General features: G+C 44.3%; 1 protein-coding gene across 1 annotated transcript; it reads right to left on the bottom strand.

The window, feature by feature from the left end:
* Positions 1-1,547: 1,547 nt before the first annotated feature.
* On the bottom strand, positions 1,548-18,168 carry ldlrad2 (low density lipoprotein receptor class A domain containing 2). Its single transcript, XM_080181514.1, has 8 exons — positions 18,138-18,168; positions 17,065-17,269; positions 16,751-16,983; positions 14,307-14,309; positions 8,931-9,065; positions 5,325-5,480; positions 2,308-2,400; positions 1,548-1,726 (listed from the first exon to the last, which is right to left on the bottom strand). Exons 1-8 carry the CDS (start codon positions 18,166-18,168, stop codon positions 1,548-1,550), a joined length of 1,035 nt encoding a protein of 344 aa, XP_080037640.1.
* Positions 18,169-20,513: the final 2,345 nt, after the last annotated feature.

Below are 20,513 nucleotides of genomic sequence, written 5' to 3'. Positions count from 1 at the left end.
TTCAAGCTTAAGCTGATAAGTGTCAAGTAACATTGATGCCACCCAAGTGCCAGGCAATGACCATCTCCAATAAGAGAACTGTCGACCCCTGACATTCAATGGCATTACCAAGGCTGAATCCCCACTATCATTATTCTGGGGTTACCATTGACCAGAAACTGAATTTGACTAGCAATATACATACTGTTACAGTTAGCAGTATGATAGAATACTCCCCACATGCAGTTCCAATGAAGAAACTCAACACCATCCAGGACAAAGCAGCCCACTTGATTGGAGCCTTTTCCACCGCAATAAACATTCACTCCCTCCCTCACTGACGCACAGTGGCAACCGTGCATACCATCTACAAGATGCAATGCAGCAACTCACCAAGGCTCCTTCAACAGTATCTTCCAAACTCGTAACCTCTACCATCTTGAGGGACAAGATACATGGGAACACCACCGCCTGCAAGTTCCTCTTCAAGTCACACACAACCCTGACTGTCCTTCAATGTCGCTGGGTCAAAATTTTGGAACTCCCTCCCTAACAGCACTGTGGGTGTTTCTATAACACATGGACTACAGCGGTTCAAGAAGACAAAACACCACCATCTTCTCAAGGGAAATTAAGGATAGGCGATAAGTGCTGACCTAGCCAATGATACCCATGTCCTATGAACGGATGAAAAAGATTTAGGGCAGATGGCCAAAAGCCTCATCAAAGAGGTAGCTTTTAATGAGTGTTTTAAAGGCACAAAGCAGTACAGAGGGAGAGAGGGTGGGGGGGAACTTCCAGACTTAGCACTCAGGCAGCTGAAAGCAAAATAGAGACAAATTAATATCAAAAGGTTAAAATTAGTTATCATAGATCCCTACAGTGCAGAAAGAGGCCATTCAGCCCATCGTGTCTGCACCAACCACAATTCCACCCAGGCCCTACCCTCATATCCTACCCACTAATCCCTCTCACCTACACAAATCAGGACACTAAGGGGCAATTTTAGCCTGGCCAATCATCCTAACCCACACATCTTTGGACTGTGGGAGGAAACTGGAGCACCTGGAGGAAACCCACACAGACACAAGGAGAATGTGCAAACTCCACACAGACAGTGACCCGAGCCGGGATTTGAATCCAAGTCCCTGGAGCTGTTAAGCAGCAGTGCTAACCACTGTGCTACCGGGCCTTTGAGGGAAGATATCTTGGAGTGTTGTGGGCTGGAAGTGACAGATAGAGGGGTAGAAATAAGCTTTTAACTGCAGCCTTTCTCTGTTGCTGTTTAACTTCTCACTACCTTGCCCGTGGAGCTGAACAACCCCTGACCTTGCGTCAATACCAAGAATGCGAAATAAGCAATGCCATTTCACCTCGCCAAGCTATCTTTATTTGCTGGCCAATGACTGCACTACCTCCAACATTTTGAACAAGTTAAAGCCCCAGTGTAAAAGTAAAACTGGAAACGGTTCCTTTCCTTTAATGTACTCTGCCACCTTACAGGTCACAAAAATAGAGGCAGGCTTCTCAACAGAGACAGATTAGGCCACTTGCTATCTGACATCAAATCAACGTGTGTCCTCTATAACGGCTCCATTGGACACAGGGGCCTCAGACTGCCCAACCTCCAGAGGAAGCATGAGACACTGCACTTTGAGCCCTCCGCGAAGCTTTGTGGACCAGAGATCAAAGACCATAGAGCAGACGAGGCTTAACTCGGAAAGTAATCTTCCCAGGAAATCCAAAGCTGTTGGCAGTGTTTAATTAGTGTTACACTTGCTGTGCTCTCACTGCCTTGAAGGATCCAGAATTAGATTGAAATTAACTCACTTACAAACAAGTTGCAGTCACAAAGGAAATCTGTCTTTGCACAAAATGCAACACGCAAGTCTGGAAACATGAGAACAAATTAGTACAATCCCATACTGCTTAAACCACATTAAAGTAGACAATGTACCTATATTTTTTCATTCCTGAAGAACAGGGGAATCCGTGAATTAGTCAGAGGCATATAATGGGTCACATTGTAAGTGTTAAATTAACCCAAAGTGAGTTCCAACCCAATCCTGACCGGTAGGAATGCAGCAATGTCAGGTTGGAGAATTGCATAATGCTGGTCAGACTATTAATAATCTGCTGTGAAAGAGAGAAGGAGTATCCCGGGCGGTGTATATTACACAGGGACAGGGACTGTGCTTTGCGGTGCGACCTTGGCCAGTCGCCCGCTGTCCGTCCGACAGCAGCTCTGTGTACAGAGCTGACAGGCCGCACAGAAGGAGTTACAGCACGGGAGGAACCTGCAGACACTGAACCTCCAGACCAACCAACCTGGTGACCAACAACACCAGAACATGAGGACCACGCCAGCGATGACTCCCAGGATGATGTAGAGGGCGAGCAGCGAAACGTATGACTTGGCATCTGCAAATAAGAGAGAAAAGTACAAGATGTGACAGATTTAGGATCAATTCAGCTTTTAATCGACCAAGAACCACATCTGTTACAATAATTTATTCCTAAGGCAGGGATTCTGCAACAACGTTGCTGGAGTTTCTTCGTTATTTATACATTAGTGTCACAAGTAGGTTTACGTTAACGCTGCAATGAAGTTACTGTGAAAATCCCCAAGTTGCCACACTTTGGTGCCTGTTCGGGTACACTGAGGGAGAATTTAGCATGGCCAATGCACCTAACCAGCACATCTGTCAGACTGTGGGAAGAAACCGGAGCATCCGGAATAAATCCTCGCAGAAGCAGGGAGAACGTGCAGACTCTGTACAGACAGTAACCCAAAGGAATCAAACCCAGGTCCTTGGCACCATGAGGCAGCAGCGCTAACCGCTGTGCCACCCTGCTGCAGAAGGAACTCCTCATGAGCATCAGGTTGAGAGAGTTAGTGAACAGGTTTGTTCTGTGCTTTACAGAGGCCTGATCCATTATGCTGGAATTTCTGCACTTATTCCATCCTAGGAAGTATAGCCCAGTCCACTTCAGCTCTTCCTTGACACTGGACCAATCAGCTAAACAAGGGAGACCAGCAGGACAACCAGATAAAAAGAAACTGTCATTCTTAAAGGGGGCTCGCACCATTTACCAAGCCTGGACACTGTCTGGTGGGACCCACATCTGCTCTTGTAGAGCCTGAAACACTCTGCCTCGGCTGGGGTTACTGCAACAGTGACTCCCAGAACAGGTTCAGGATTGGGAACCTTCAGTTAAGGGAATTCTTGTTGCATGTCCTGATCCTGACTCGCTATTTGAGGGTGTGGATGGGGGAGGGCAGGAGACAATGGATGATGTGAGTCTTACTGTGTTGAATTCCATCTACCATTTGTCTGCTCGTTCCACCAGCCTCTTCACTTTCTTTTATCTTCACCATTGCTTCCAACATTTCCAAGTTTGGTGTCCTCTACCCCAAGTTTAAGTTATTAGTGACTATTAAAAAAAGCAGTAGTCCCGGCCTGGGAACTTGGGGAACTCCACCGGATACCTCTCTCCAGTTTGCAAAACAGTCATTTGCCACTTCCCTGTCTTCTATTCTTTCACTAATCTTGTTCCCTGCTGCTACAGCCCTTTCATCCCACGGAGTTTAGCTTTCCTAACAAGCCTAAATCTGTGACATTTTATTGAAGGGTTTTTGGAAGTAACAAACATGACATCAACTCCACTGTTGGAGAACAGCGGCATGAGGGAATACATGGGGAGGAGATGGAGTGCTTGGAGAGAGTGAACATGGAAGGAGGGAGAGAGTGAACATGGAAGGAGGGAGAGAGTGCATGGAGGAGAGAGGGAGTATATGAAGAAGGGAAGACATGGAGGAAGGAGTACATGGATAAGTGAAGGAGTACTTCTGACTTGGAAATATATCGCCATTCCTTCGCAGTCACTGGGTGAAAATCCTGGAATTCCCTCCCCCTTTGTGGGTCAATCCACAGCAAGTGGACTGCAGTGATTCAAGAAGGCAGCTCACCACCACCCTCTCAAGGGCAACTAGAGATGGGCAATAAATGCTGGCCAGCCAGCGACTCCCATGTCCCACAAATGAATTTAAAAAACATGGAGGAAGGAAGGAGTACATGGAACAGTAAATATATGGATAGGTGAGGGAGTACATGGAGGAGTGAGGAAGTACAAGGTTTGTATAGAGTGAGGAAGAGCATGAATTATCAATGATGTGGTACATCAGTTGCAAGCTGTAAAGCATCTTGGAAAAGTTGGCAGATAACAGTATTAACAAATCAATTATACAAGTTTGAAAGATAAGTAGCTTAAGCCTAACAAAGGTTTTTTAAAAAGACTGCTAATTGTACATACTCCCAAATATACAATAAATTTCCACTATAGTGTTCAGGAAAAGTGGAAGTGTACATACTTGCACTGATTCCAGTGGGGTACACTGCTCACAATGCTCTATCCTCCATCCAGATTGACCACTTTGCAAACCATCTTTTCACAGTGTGTGAGCTTGAGTTTCTGGTCATCTCTCATTGTTATTCCTTGTCACAGGCTCACTCTGCCCTCTCTGTCCTTGGCATTCTAATGAAGCTCAACAAGCTCAAGGAACAGCAGCTCATCTTTTGATTGACAGCCTTCTGGATTCAACATTGATTCTCCCCACTCCTTTCCCCGTCTCTGTACTTGCTCAAAACCTGTTCCATCTCTAACTTTTCCCCGTTCATTTGCTGTTACTTGGGGGCATAACTATAAGATTCATGGTGGGAGATATAGGAGGGATGTCCGAGGTAGATTCTTCACTCAGAGAGTGGTTGGGGTGTGGAACAGACTGCCTGCTGTGATAGTGGAGTCGGACACTTTAGGAACTTTCAAGCGGTTATTAGATAGGCACATGGAGCACACCAGAATTATAGGGAGTGGGATAGCTCGATCTTGGGTTTGGACATAGCTCGGCACAACATTGAGGGCCAAAGGGCCTGTACTCTGCTGTACTGTTCTATGTTTCTATGTTCATTGACCTGAAACCCTGATAACTCTACCCCTTTCATCACAGATGCTGCCTGATCTGTTGGAGTTTTGAGTTTATTCGATGAGTTCCATTGCTTGGAGAAACTAGAGCAATGTTCAGATTGAGAGTTGAGGCGAGGGGGCAACATTGCCCATCTGAAGTAGTGGGGTACAAATCAGGTGTTGCCCCAATAGTTCTGCTAACTCTGGGCGGGGGTCAGTGCCAGATACAGTTGGGTATGAAGCCAGTATATTTAATGATAAGGAAGGCTTGACATTTAAAAACAAGGTGTTCTTATTCCAAGACATCAAACTTTAATGAGCTCCATAAACTACACCACAAGTAAGAGAAAAAAGATTAAGGCATAATTTAAACAAAGTACCTGCGACAGAGCCTGGATAAAGGACACTGTCTGTTAGAAGACGTCTATTTGGTGTTTGACAAAGAGCAGTGAGGTTGACAGAAGGAGACAGTGAATTGTTAGGTTCCATGGTGCTTGAGCTGACTTTACCAACAGTTGCTGAGTCGAGGAGATTATCTGCAAAAGAAGAAGGTTACACTGGGTGATAGTGTAATTAAAATGTAATTAAAGATTTTTCAAAGGCATAACACCAAGAATTATAGTCACAGTAATTCCACTTGCCTCACATATCCACCATGCAAAATATTGCAACTGATACCTTAGATAGATGCTTTACTAAATCAATTAATTTATCGACTTATTGTAAATTAATTGAAATGTACCAGTGATGAATCTGTAACCAGCAGATAATCAAATTTCCTCATTTCTTTCAAAGCTACCAGCCATGAACCTGTAAGAACTACAAAACTGGCCAATCAAATTGTACAGACAATGGTTGCTTTGACCTCATGGATACCCCTGCGCACTAAACAGAGTGTGGTGGCTAGTGGATTTTCATAATAACTTCATTGCAGTGTTTGGGGGGGGGGGGGGGGGGGGCGTTGGGGGGTGGGGGGGGTGGGGGGGGGTGGTGGGGGGGGGGTAGGGGGGTGGGGGGGGTGGTGGGGGGGGGTAGGGGGGTGGGGGGAGGGGGGGCGGAATCTGCTCTCCTTCAAAATGGTGCCAAGGAACCTTTTACATTCATCTCAGCCAACGGGCGTAGTCTCGCTTTACAATTTCATGCAAAGAACCAACACCTTAGGCAGTGCCTCAGTACAATCCCACGCTGAAATATTATCCTGGGTTCTGTGCTCAGGTTCTGGGTTTTACAGTCTCCAGCTGGGCTTGTTTTTAATGAGGCGGGGGATGTAAAATATGTTGGGGGGGGTGAGCCCACTGCCTTCCTAACCACCCTCCGATCCGGTCCCCATGTTGGGGGGCGGGGGTGTGTGGGTAAGTCACTAATTGGCCCGCCTGCCATTAAGGCTATTGAGGCCCTCGTGAGCAATTCATGCCCAGGACCTCAATCCAGCTCCACTGCCACATTGTCCTGGGCAGTGGAAAGCTGTGATGTGGATGTGCCAGCGTTGGACTGGGGTAAACACAGTAAAAAGCCTGACAACACCAGGTTTAAGTCCAACCGATTTATTTGATAGTACACTCACTAGCTTTCGGGTTAGCCCCTTCATCTGTGCTTTATATGCTCTGTCTGAGGCCAGAACTCTCCATTCACCTGACGAAGGGGCTAACCCGAAAGCTAGTGAGTTTACGATCAAATAAATCGGTTGGACTTAAACCTGGTGTTGTCAGACTTTTTACAGTGGAAAGCTGGTCAGGGGGAAGGGCTGATCTTTTACCAAAATTGGTGAAAGGGTGGGAAGGGAGGGGGTTAAGTTTTTAAGTTTAAGTTTATTTATTAGTGTCTCAAGTAGGCTTACATTAACACTGCAATGAAGTTACTATGAAAATCCACTAGCCACCACACTCTGGTGCCTGTTTGGGTACACTGAGGGAGAATTTAATACGGCCAATGTACCTAACCAGCACGACTTTCAGACTACGTCCTTATGGTGGGATGGCGGGAGAAGGGGAGGTGGGGGCTGTCCTATGGACATTGAGGGCACCCACCCTGCAATTGTAACCTTTTTTTTGCCTACCCCACCTCGCCTCCGAAATCTGCCCCCCGCCGCCCCCTACCCCCCCTCAACTCAACTCCAGCTGGCTGCCCTAAAGGGCAGGGCTGGTTCGCCATACCACCACTGAGGACGGAGAATTTGACGCTCAGCCAAAATTTCATTCACTGCAATGTGGTAAATTTACTGGAATCTTTATAGTTTTTTTAAGTTTGTTCATTAGTCGCAAGAAGGTTTACATTCACACTGCAATGAAGTTACTCTGAAAATCCCCGAATCGCCACACTCCGGCAACTGTTTAGTACACTGAGGGAAAATTTAGCATGGCTAATGCACCTAACCTGTACATCTTTGGACTGTGGGAAGGAACTGGAGCACTTGGGGAAACCCACGCAGACAGGCAGAGAACGTGCAATCTCCACACACACAGTGAGCCAAGCTGGGGATCGAACCAGGGTTCCTTGCGCTGTGAAGCTACAGTGCTAACTACTGTGCCACAGTGCCACCTCATAGACTAAACATCTACAGAAACTGTTGTCTAAAAGGGTATTTTTTTGTGAGTCTAACCAAGTAAAACTCTTTTGGGGAAATTTTTGTAAGACTAATTTTAACTTACGTAGATGTAAACTTGTATGTTTAAATTTTCTTTAGATTTGTTAATAAACTGCTTTAATTTGCTGTTTAAAATTTCCAAAAGTATTTTTGACTCCTGCTTTCAGCCTACACATCTTCTCATAGTAGAATACAAATTGCAAACCACTGTGATAAGGTTCCCTTTGGGATTTGAATAGTACGATACTTACCACCTTCCACATCATAACAATTAAAATGTCACAAACTAATTTACCAGGAACATTTGTGTAAAACTTGATTTCATGTAAAAGCCAAGCCCATGATATTTGGCTTAGAAAAATCATACATTTTCAAATATCTTGTGTTAAAATCGACCCTACATTTCAATCCAAAAATTAACTTTACAACCGTATCATTTTTCACTATAAAAGTTACACTCACCATATTTCCTCCACATCCCACTTGTCAACTGAGGCAGGAAGGATGTAGATTGATCCTGATTTGGGGACGGATCAGAAAACGGTAATAAACCATACACTTGGAATAGGATGCAGGGACCAACTCCAACAGCAAACTTTGATGAACATCTGAACCTTGAGTCCTCAAGCATTACCCATAACCTTTTCAGACAGTGGAGGGAAGGCCTTGCCAATTGGAAGGATAGAGGATACCTTTATCCTATCAATCCAGGTTAACCCAATCACCATTCGGACCCACTGACATTATTAAAAACATAGGAAGAGGAGAGTTAAATTGCAAATGTTTCTCATTCCCGAAATGTTGTGGACTTAATCCATCACATGGTACAATGGGGAAAATGACTTTGTGACCTGAAAATGACCATAGAAAGCATTCTTTCTGGTTGTATCACAGCTTGGTATGGGCTCCTGCTCTGCCCAAGACCGCAAAAAACTACAAAAGGTCGTGAATGTAGCCCAATCCATCACACAAACCAGCCTCCCATTCACTGACTCTGTCTACACTTCCCACTGCCTCGGCAAAGCAGCCAGCATAATTAAGGATCCTACGCACCCTGGACGTTCTCTTTTCCACCTTCTTCCTTCAGGAAAAATATACAAAAGTCTGAGGTCACGTACCAACTGATTCAAGAACAGCTTCTTCCCTGCTGCCATCAGACTTTTGAATCTTGCATTAAGTTGAGCTTTCTCTACACCCTAACTATGACTGTAACACTACATTCTGCACTCCCTCCTTTCCTTCTCTATGAACAGTCTGTTTTGTCTGTGTAGCGTGCGAGAAACAATACTTTTCACTGTATGCTAATACATGTGATAATAAATCAAATCAAATCAATTCCTTCTGTGCTATTTGATTCTAATCCCAATGTATGCCGCTGTGTGAGTTCTGTTCAATGTCTTACCGTCGCACTTTGCTGGAAGATGTCCAGTCTCATCACTTCCATCACCACAATTATCGATACTTTCCGAATCACAGACCAGACTCTTGGGAATGCATTTTCCATTTTGACATTGAAAGTATGGCTCACCCCCGCATGCTGAAGATCTCGAACCTGTGATTAAAGACTGGAAAGTTTCAGATTCTCTGTACGTATAATTATTTCTACTTCCGTCATTCCCCTATCAGAGTGACGACAGAGTGAGTGGGATTTTCTGCCCCCCACCACCCCCCCCCTCATCCCAGGGCATGTGTTCTGGCAATGGAGGTGGTTCACCATCTTCCAGTCCCGCTGGTATTTTCTGTGACTCACCAGTCCCGCCGCAGGAGGTCATCTTCGATGGGACTGAAAGATCCAGTTGGTGGGTCTTTAGTATCCAACAAATGACATCATCCAAGACCAGTTAATGAATATGTTTCTTTTTAAACAAGGTGGTGACTGTAGTTTGACCTGGCACTGTCTGACTGAATTATCCAGTGATTAAATCAAAATAACTCCCTGACTCTCTAAAATCAACAAGTAACAACATTTTTATCTAACTAATAGTGAACAAGTTACCTAAAGCTATTAACAAACCAATCAAAACACAATTCTAATGGGATGCTGTTCAAATAAATACAATTCCCACTCATTCACAAAATAGAATTTAGTCACTCTCTTAAATTACAACCAGGCTTTGTGTTTTCCAGAATCTTCTGGGCCCTCTCTGTTGACTCTTCAGTCTGAAACTTCTTTCTCTTTTGGTACCTTTGCAAGTTAGATGAGGCTTTGAGCTAAGAGCTGTGGCAAATTATCGTTGCTCTCTGCTTTTGTTCCCCTGCCATCCTTTTATACCTGCGATGACATATCAATATCCCACAAAATTTGATTGGTCCAAAGTTGTCAACACCGTCAAATTTAAATGTAATATGTTCTTGGTATCTAAGGGCCCAATATTACCATCAAGTTACACCTGTTTTCATGCAAGAAAACTTGGTAAATTTGGGCGTGAGGCGAGTAGCACGATCTGCGCCTGCCTCTGCACTGGTTCCCCCTTTACCAAGGCCCCATAATGGCCACGATTGGGACTGCACCCGGGACATGCATTTAAATTAACTCAATGGACTGCACGCCCAACCTTACCGGCACTTCCCCCTGTACCATCGCATTTGCTCATCCAGACTTGGCGCGGAACAGAAATGCTCTACAAAAGTCCGATTCAGGCGTTCCAGTTAGTGAGGAGGTAAGTGCTGAGTGTCTGATGGCTCTCTGCTTAAGGTTAGTGAGGGGCGGAAGGGGGGGTTCTGCTGCTACTCTGCCTGAGATCAGTGAGGGCGAAGGGAGGGAAGGATCCGTGATCTGTCTGGGTGGCGGAGGAAGTCGGGGTTCAGTAATGTTGTGAGGGTGGGGCAATGTCTGTGGCGGTTGGGGGAGGCTTTATCTGGCCCAGGAGGGAAGTGGCAGGGAGCTGCATTCTATCATTTCTTTTTCTGCGCATGCGCAGTTGGGGGGCTCTGATCGGAACTGCAGGATTTCGGGTGCGTTATGCCCTGCCCATGGGCTTCTGCAGTGAGATTTGGAATTGCTGATATTTTTTCAGGCAGACTGCTCGGGGGCACCTGAGAATGAGTCTAAAAGTCGGATCTGAAATACTTCCAGTTTCAAGTCCACCCAACACTTGGAATCAAAATGGTAAAATAGGGCCCTAAGTGTCTAATTCAAATTGATTGGCTGAATTCAAAAAATTCAACAGCTTGAAACCCTGTTGCCTTGGTTACACTGCTGCTTGACCGTTCGGTACAAATGTTTCATTTTGGGCACTCAGTATGTACTTGCAATTTTTTTTAACTTTCTAGCACAGAAAAAGCACCACCTTTTTAAAGGGACCATGTAATGCTTTCTCCCCTAGCATCTTACAATTTTACAAACACCAATCTATAATGGCTCTACTCAACTTCGCAACATTAGGTACAGTAAATATTTATGTATTTATTCATTATTTGTTCAACCTTTTAATACTATGTTGTTGGCCATATATTTAATTTTGAGTCCATACATGGAAAACCTGGAAATTGAGAAGATGCTGTCAGTGTTTTTATGCTTCTTTATAATGTGTGTTGTTGAAGATCCGCCACAGTTCCCAATCAATTAGAAACCACTGAACTGATGAAAACTTGCCCTTATACATTATGGGCTGAATTTTAATTGATCAAAATGGGTGGATTTGGGTTCGGGGAGTGAGCGGGGAGGGTTTAAAATCTTCAAAATCTGTTTCTCAGTCCAAACCTGCCCCCTACCCACCCATTTCTCACTTCAACTGAAGGCAGAATTTTCTGAGCCAAGTTGGAATTTCAAGTAAGATAATGAGGCTGCGAACTTCATGGCTATGCAGCTTATGAACTTTAATAACTGTTGGCTGGGATGCCCCAGGGGCTGGTAGCAATTTCAAAGAGGTGTCGACAAGCTGGTTTCAGAAGGCAAGCGTCTTCGTACTTGCCTCCTGAATCCAATGATTGCCTGGGGTGGGTGGGGAGGAGGTGGTATGGGGGCACCATGCTCGGCATTCCCCCAATAACCTTCCACCAAGGGGTCTGATCCTCAGCCCACCATGAGGCCTCTGACCTTGCCACCTGCAACTAACCTCCCCTCTCCCCCCAACCACACCCCTCCCTACAGGGATCAGAAGGGCCAGGGAGAGAAATCATGGACCCCAGAGCTTTACCTGACCCCTTATTCCAACCCCACCCTTTAAACACCAAGCCCCCCCACCCGCCCCTTACGTATTTTAGGTGCAGAAGTGGGAACCATAGTCACAGTCAAAATGTTTCAAATTATTTCGGCAAAACCTCTTGGCCTTTGCATTATATGCCTCTATTTATAAAGTTCATTGAAAGCTCAGCTTCCAGTATGACACACGGTTCTATTAGACAATTATACACATCTTGGTTATTCATATAATGTAACTAGCTCTGCTTCTTTGAACCTGGCCCAACGCAATATCTGGACAGCAAAATGCAAAAAATGTAAGCTCCAAAGCACCATCAACAACAATCCCATATACAAATGAGAATATCCTGAACTAACATTCCTTTGGTGGATGATGCCTGGTTTTTATTCCAAGCGTACAAACAGCCAAACCTTTCAGTAAATTAGCACTCATCCATTCTCCTGCAACAGTGAATAAATAATAAAAATAATGTTCATACTTCTATCCACATAAGTGGACTTTGTTAACAGAAAAATTACGCTTGGCATTGAGTGATTGAACCACACGTATAATCGCACTTACAAATGTCCATCATGTCTAATAGGAGAGCAACGTACTGCAGATGCTGAGCCTGAAATATAAATAGGAAATGCCAGAAATACTCTTCAGGCCAGCAGCATCTGTAGAGAGAGAAATAGATCCACGATCTGTACTCGTTCTGACGAAGGCTCACTAACCTTTGCTTCTCTCTGCATAGATGCTGACGATTTGCTGAGCATTTCCAATATATCCAGTTTCCAGTGAATCATAGAATCCTACAGCGCAGAAAGAGGCCATTCGGCCCATTGAGTCTGCACCGACAACAATCCCACTCACAGCCTATTCCCGTAACCCCATATATTTACCCCACTAATCCCTCTAACCTATGCATCCCGGGACACTAAGGTGCAATTTAGCATGGCCAATCAACCTAACCTGCACATTTTTGAAAGCAGCCTTACCCATCAGTAGAGAAACTGCCCATTTCACATCACCCACTCCATCCACCAGCCTCACAAGTGAAGGCTGTGACCTCTAAGAATGAATACACAGATATCTTTGGGAAGTGTCGATGCATCAATCGGGCTCCTAGTTTCCCATATTTGAAGCAAATTTTCTCTTGCCTTAAGGAAGGAACCGCAGTCTTAAATTTTGTAAACCTTGTTGAAGTGCATTTGAACAAATAATTGCCATTTTCTAACTAAACTGGTAACTGAGCTACAAAAAAAGTAACCTTTACTGAAAATTATCTATGTCAAAGCAATAAATTAACAATTTATAAGAATGAGTAATTAACAAAGATGCTCATTAAAAACTGACAAATAATGTTTTGCATACTATAAGAACATAAGAAATAGGAGCAGGAGTAGGCCATCTAGCCCTTCGAGCCTGCCCCGCCATTCAATAAGATCATGGCTGATCTGAAGTGGATCAGTTCCACTTTCCCGCTTTCTCCCCATAACCCTTAATTCCCCTGTCTATCAAAAACCTATCTACCCGTGACTTAAATATATAGCTCAGCTGATGGACAGACATGGAGAGAAACAGACCAGGCCCCAACTCCTGGTCACCGGGGAAGGGACTGGGACTGAGTTAAGAAGTTGGGTTTAACTAACACTGACCTTGCGTTCACCTCTGGTGACTCAAACTCCAAGCTGGTGGAATTGTAGTGGTCACCTTTCAGCCTGGACTTTCCACACTTCCAGCCAGCTGTGTGGCTCAATCAATTATTTGGGGAGGAAGATTTTCTTCTGTTTTTGCTCAGCATGTTGTTTATGTTTCCTTCATATCGAAACTTTATTTTTGACGTTTAACGTTGAGCCAAGCCAGGTCACAGGCAGTTGCTGCTGCCTTTCTTGCTGAAGGGGAATGAGAGCCTCTCAGGCTTTGCGGTGGGGGGTTAGGGGGGGCGTGGGGTGCGGTGCTGGAAAATTTTTGCTCAGCATCTGTGCAGCGAGAAGCCGGGGTCAGTGGCCCTTCATCAAGGCTAGTGAAGATCAGAACATTGCCAAAAATTCTCTATCCTTCTCTGGTGCCGAAGAAAGTGAGTGGAGTTTTGGCAAGAACGCCAAATTCTGCATTCCCACTGGCAGCCGACAAGATCAGAGAATTCCACCCCTTGTTTCTGCCTCCACAGGTGCTGCCTAATTCTAGCATTTTCCATTTATATTTCACATTCACTGTCTGCTCTCCGATCTCATGCTCCATGCTGGGTATTTGTAAGTCTGGTGAGTTTAAACTTGAAATGAGAAAATATGTATCACTCACTGCAAAGTATAATTTCTCTATTAGCAAAGCTCACTTATGTTGTAAATAAAAGTAAATAAATTTGTCGTAAACAAAGCCCAGTCCATCACGCAGACCAGCCTCCCACCCATTAACTCTGTCTACACTTTCCACTGTCTTGGAGAAGCAGCCAGCATAATCAAGGACCCCATGCACCTCGGACATTCTCTCTTCCATCTTCTTCCATCAGGGAAAGCATACAAAGGTCTGAGGTCACGTACCAACCTATTCGAGGACAGCTTCCTCCTCGCTGCCATCAGACTTGTGAATGGACTCACCTCGCATTAAGTTGATCTTTCTCTAACTATGACTGTAACACTATTTTCTGCGCCCTCTCCTTCCCTTCTCTATGAATGGTATGCTTTATCTATATAGCGCACAAGAAACAATACTTTTCTCACTGTATACTAATACATGTGATAATAAATCAAATCAAATCAAATTATGTGGATAGAAATATCACATTATTGTAGATGAATCAGTTGGTGCTGATTTAGTGGAAAATCTTGACATTTTTAAATCTGAAAAGGAAACCAGGAGTCAGACACCAATAGAATATGTCACGGTTAATTCAAGATATTTTCATTTGTACACAGGATTGTTGTTTGTGGTGCTTAAGAGATTCAAATCTTTTGGCTGTTCCTGTCCAGGTATTGCATAGGGCCAGGCTGAAAGAAATTGGTTGCCTAATATGAACGATTGAGTTTTGTATAATTGTCTGACAGAGCTGCGGTTTTGGATGTATTTCTAAACGGAGGCGTAGAGAACAAAAGCCAAGCTATTTTGCTAAAACAGTTCGACCCCACTGTTATAGTGCTTCCCAGTTCTGGGCACCTGGAGAATGTGAAGAGGGGGATGAATTGGGTGTGGGGTGGTAGGTGAAGAATAAGGGGCCCAGAAACAGAGCCCATGATCTTGTCGCTGACCTTAGGTACTACAAAGTGTTTGGGGCTTCCAACTTCTAACTCTTTATAAAACCCATGTGTATTCACGGCTTAAATCCTGTTACTAAAGGTGGGGAGGATCTCTTCTATTTGTCTTCTGGTGAGTGATCCTCTTTAGTCCTGGGCCTTAAATCTCTCTTTGTTATTAAGTTCCTTGTCTCTTTTGTCTTAGTGTTTGACTATGAACATTCCTCTATACATTTTGATGTGTAGTCACTGCTGGAATGCCAGAAACACGGCACCTCACTCAGCACGTTACCACAAATAGCAATGTGAAAATAACCAGATGATTTTTGTGAGTTGAGGGATAATTATTAGCCAGGACACTGGGGATAACTCTCCTTTTCTTCGAAAGAATGCCATGGGATCTTTAACATCCACCCCTGATGGGGAATCAGTTTAATCTATCATCCAAAAGACAGACTCACACTTTATGCAACCCACCTAATTTTCCCCAATGTCATATCAACTGAAAGTATGTAGAAACTGTTCCGACATTGGCAGTGGGAACTTAGGGAATGTGTGCTGAGCTGGCAAAGGCACAAAATGCGATCAATAATAATTATAAGATCATACAGCAGAGAAGGAGATAATTCAGGCCATTGTGTCTGTGCCAGTTTTTGAAAGACTGAGCTGATTGCTCACCCCGGCTTGTTCTCCCATAGGGTGGAATTTTACCGAGTTTTGTATGATCCCGCCCGAGGCCAACAGGAAATGCTGTCCTCCGAGGTTCGCCTGGCCCTGGAATTGGGTTAGGCGTGCCAGTAAAATTCCAGCCATAATCCTCCAATTTTTGTTTGTTTGAGTTAGGGTGATAAATTAAAATATGTATCATCTTCAAACACAGGAGTGGAGAAAGTGGAGACATGCACCATGGAACCTTCTGGAAATTACACTGCGGTGGCAGGTACCTCTGTCAAACACCACACTCATTCATTAATGGATTGGATTTACACAGAGATTAATGCAATCTGGACCTTTCTCTTGCCTGGGAATCTCGCCACAAAAGAGATTTTTCATCCCAGGCGGCAGGGGATGCTTTCCACAAACACAACTAGATTTTCCACTAGTTACTGAGATGTACTGAGTGTGAGAACTTGTGAAAATAGCTCCAAGGTGTTTCCGATAGGGACAACAAAAGATGTAGGTCCCCACTGAGCCCTGTGCAGCCAATCAACTGTGCAACCAGGGGTATAGTCTTAGTTAGTGCAGATATAGATCACACGCCCATGAAATTTCAACACTTCCCCTGTCTAATCCAGCAGCATCACCACTGCAGGAGGTAGGTTACTCCTCCAATAATTTGCAGGAAGCCAATAACTGGCCTCAGTAATGTCTAAGGTATCAGCCTTTCATAGAATCGTAGAATCCCTACAGTGCAGAAGAAGGTTATTCGGCCTATTGACTCTGCACCAACAATAATCCCACCCAGGCTCTCCCCGTAATCCCAGCTATTTGCCCTGCCAGTCCCCCCGAAACTAAGGGGTAATTTAGCATGGCCAATCCACCTAACCCACACACCTTTGGAATGTGGGAGGAAACCAAAGCATTGGAGGAAACCCATACATGGGGAGAAAGTGCAAACTCCACATAGTCACCAAGGCTGGAACTGAACCCGTGTCCCTGGCATTGTGAGGCAGCAGTGCTAACCATTATGCCAACCCTTAAATTAATAAAAATTGAAATGAATAGAAATGGACAGCACAAATACAAGTTAACTCTGATTTCTGATAATATTTCCTCTTTAAGGTGCCCAACCTCAACCCTTCCATACTTTGAAATATAACTGGATTTCTAAAAATCCATTTAATAAAAGAGTATTTTGTTACCTGGTCGAAAGGATGTGAAATCTCCAACAAAGTCCACTCTGGGTTGTTGACCTCTGGTGACCAGTCTCAGTGAAAGGTAGTTCCCAGTTGATAAAATGGGCTTGGGAATATTCTTCCCACATAAAAGGGAGCCAATCGGTGGCGAATTTCTATTCTTCCCGTCGTAAAACTGTACATAGGATCCAGCGTTGCATGTGTTAGTGACCCCCGCTCCCGGCAGCGGCACCCCTGCTCTTTGCCTGGGTCTGGTGGTCTCCAGTAAGGACAGGGGTCCGGTTGCATTGCGCTGCAGTAGTTGAAGTGCCGTGGTGGGCTGAAGGATAGCAGACTCTCGCAGCAGACTGTACACCAAGAAGAATCTAAACTGGAACTGAACATTGTCTTTGGGGGAAGCAGCCTGCATTGTTAACTCACAGTCAGTCCCAACCGTGACAAAGTAGTCCTTCTGAGATCCTTGATGGGAGTTAATGATGATTCCATCAGCCTTGATGGTCTGTCCACAGAAATCCACCAGACTGACTTGGAGCAATAAAAAGATAGTTGTATTACTTGTTGCATTTACTTGCTTACTCAACATTTCAGCAAATCTAATCAGACAAACTATGTTGTGAAAACATTTTATCCTTTAATCTTCTTCATCTTTCTATGATTAGCAGTGTGAGGTTTTAATGTTTATTTATTATGGTCACAAGTAGGCTTACATTAACCCTGCAATGAAGTTACTGTGAAAATCCCCGAGTCGCCACACGTACCTTGTTCACGTACACTGAGGGAGAATTTAGTGTGGCCAATGCACCTAACCAGCATGTTTTTTGGAGGAAACCGGACCACCCAGAGGAAACCCCATCCAGACATTGGGAGAACGTGCAGACTGCACAAAAGCACATCTAATGTGAGCTAACGATATTTAATATGGTTTGTTTGTCACTAAGGGAGTGACAAGAAATGGAGCTGATGTAAGAGTCCACGGAATTTCAGAAAGGGTGGTCTTTCCAGTCTGAATTAAAGAGTTAAACATGAAGAATGTTTGTAATGATGTTATAGGTTAGGGATGGTAGTTAATCTGCTCTGACCTGAGCCCTGTTAAGTTTTTTCTGGTACTGATGTAGAGTGTACTGAGAGGCACAAAACTGTGAAAGTATTTTCTATCCCAGCATTATATTCTCTTAAGCCTGATATTAGCCCCTTGTGAAGATTTCAAACCATTATGTATTCAGCCTTTAGGCATAATTGTTCAACATTAACAAATCAAAGAGAAAGAAATGGAAATACAGAGTGTGCCTCGATTGTCAGGAAATGGACGTCTGAAAACACTCTTTGGAATTCAACTAAATCACCTCAATTTCTCTGAATAACTTTTATTGAAATTGCTATAAATTGAAGTTACTTTCTTGAACAATGAACACAATCTGCTCCATCTTGTATTCTATGGGGCAAACAGCAGTAAAGTAAGAAAATGGGACCTTTATTAGGGTCCTATGAGCATCCTAATGAAAGAGATGCCAAAGCTATCATTGTCTTCTCTCACACCACACAACCCAAGGATGACATGGAGAACACAGAGATTTATTGTGCTTCTCAGCATTTATTGGTGAGGTTTCCAGGGGCTGAGGGAAGTCTGGTTGGGACATTCAGAAGAATGTTTAAAGCTAATTTGCTTTGTTAGTCCCTCAAGTCCATTGTTAGCGGTTTCTCTGAGCCTCTCTGCCTGGCACTTTGATAACTGCATCTGAAAACATTGTCTCGAAAGAGTTATTTTAAAAATTCTTAGATAATCAATGCCTTTGTTTGCCACACCAACAATGCTGCATCCTCCAAAGAACACGGTACTTAGGAGCTGAGTACATGTGAATTATGGTGAGTGAAGCATCATAAAAATTCCATGTGGTAGCAAATGGCAATGTGAAACATTTTGCTCCAAGACCTCAGCTCCAATGCTTGGCGATATTAGATAGGAACAGCAGTAATTGTATTGAATTCTAGAATGAAACCTGTCGCTGCAGATTTCCCTGAGAAATGTGCAGGCTATACTGCAATCTCCCTGCGTCTGTACATCTACATCAGCAGCACATTGAGAGACCTCTATGCCCTTGTGTTGCTCACTCTTGGCTGGGGAATATTTAAATGGCTTGGGAGTGGGGTGTGTGGGTGGAGGCTCAGCCCTTATTCACCCAGTACATTGGGAATTACGTGGGTTCAGTCTATAAAATACCGAGAGCATCCCTGGAACCCAGTTTGATAACATACTGAAAAAGAAGTCAAAGGAAGGGTAGGAGCCAATGGAGCTCTCCATTCGGAGGCCATAACATAGAACATGGAAGAGTACAGCACAGGAACAGGCCCTTCAGCCAGCAATGCTGTGCTAAACATGATACCGAATTAACCTAACCTCTTCTGCCTGCCCTTGGTCCCTATCCCTGCATTCTTTGTATATTCATGTGCTTATCTAAAAGCCCCTTAAATGCCCCTATCGTATCTGCCTCCAGCACCACCCCTGGCAGTGAGTTCCAGACACCTACCACTCTCTGTTTAAAAAACCTGCCCCTCACATCTCCTTTGAACTTCGCCCCTCTCACCTAAAGTGTACGCCCCCAAGTAATGGACATTTCAACTCTGGAAAAATATCTGTCTGTCAACCCTATCTCTGTCTCTCATAATCTTATAGATTTCTATCAGGGTCTCCCTTCAGCCTCCGCCGCTCCAGAGAAAACAACACTAGTTTTTTCAGCCTTTCCTTATAGCTCATACCCTCTAAGGGGAGGCGAAGGCCTGGTGGTATTATCGCGAGACTATTAATCCAGAAGCTCAGCTAATGTTCTGTGGACCAGGATGCGAATTCCAGCAGGGCAGATGGGGGAAGTTTGAATTTCGTGGGCTCCCCGCTTGCCACTACAGCCCCTGTGCGTCTCCAGGGCCAGGGTTTTTAGCGTCATCAGCTCCACACTGGAAATCAGTGCGGAGCTAATTTCCATGTTCAAATTCTGATCATTCCATAGCTGCACACTCTTTGCTGCTCCCCAGTCCTTACCCTGATACAGAGTTAGCCCTTTTAACCGTTAAGCTTTGCTGGTGTCTTCACTTTGTGGTTGTCTTTATGAATACCCTTGTTTGAGGAAAATTATATCTGATTAACTTGAGTTCTTTGATGAAGTAATGGAACAGTTACAGACAATAGTGTGGACGATGGAGAGAGAAACAGAGTTAATGGCTGGAATTCTCCAGCCGTTCACACCCCGCCACTGCTCCCAGACAGGATGGAGAATTTGGCACTCAGCCAAATCTCCATTTTCTCCATTTCCTGCAGCGGGGCTGGAAAATCCTGCTGGCATGAATGGCCAAAGTACTTCAGTCAACATTTTTAGTCCAATCTGATTCTTCTTTGGAACTCTTTCCAAGGAAGATTATATTGGATTTGAAATGTTAACCCTGTTTCTCTCTCTCTCTGTACAGAATCTGCCAGATTGGCTGAGGTTTTCCAGCATTTTCTGTTTTTATTACTGCTCTATAACTTTGCTCATTGTCATCAGGCTTAAACGAGTTAAAGGTGGGATTCTCCCAAAACAATTCAATGTGTTGAATTCACATAAAAATTGGAGTAAATCTCACTGGTTTTTTTCAGCGGGATTTTCAAAATGAATCTCCCACAGAATGTGAACTGGAGAATGCCCTAGTGTGAATCAGTCCACAAACTGGGGGTGGGTCCGATTGCCACCGGAGAGGCCGTTAGCATAGTGCTAAGAGGGCCACTGCGCATGTGCCAATC

This window comes from Carcharhinus amblyrhynchos, unplaced genomic scaffold (assembly GCF_965287045.1).
Source record: "Carcharhinus amblyrhynchos unplaced genomic scaffold, sCarAmb.v2.hapA scaffold_41, whole genome shotgun sequence".
NCBI classification, from domain to species: Eukaryota; Metazoa; Chordata; class Chondrichthyes; order Carcharhiniformes; family Carcharhinidae; genus Carcharhinus; species Carcharhinus amblyrhynchos.
Note: the sequence above shows the minus strand (reverse complement) of the source record. Positions and strands in the feature narration are given on the sequence as shown.

Excerpts from the sequence above, each read along its gene's own strand:
- ldlrad2 (XM_080181514.1), bottom strand. The coding sequence starts at position 18,168 with ATGGAGCAGATTGTGTTCATTGTTCAAGAAA. Across the intron at positions 17,270-18,137 it reads TGTGTTCATTGTTCAAGAAA|TCAGTCTGGTGGATTTCTGT; the intron begins GTAACTTCAATT and ends TATTGCTCCAAG. Across the intron at positions 5,481-8,930 it reads TCTTCCAGCAAAGTGCGACG|ATAATCTCCTCGACTCAGCA; the intron begins GTAAGACATTGA and ends CTTCTTTTGCAG.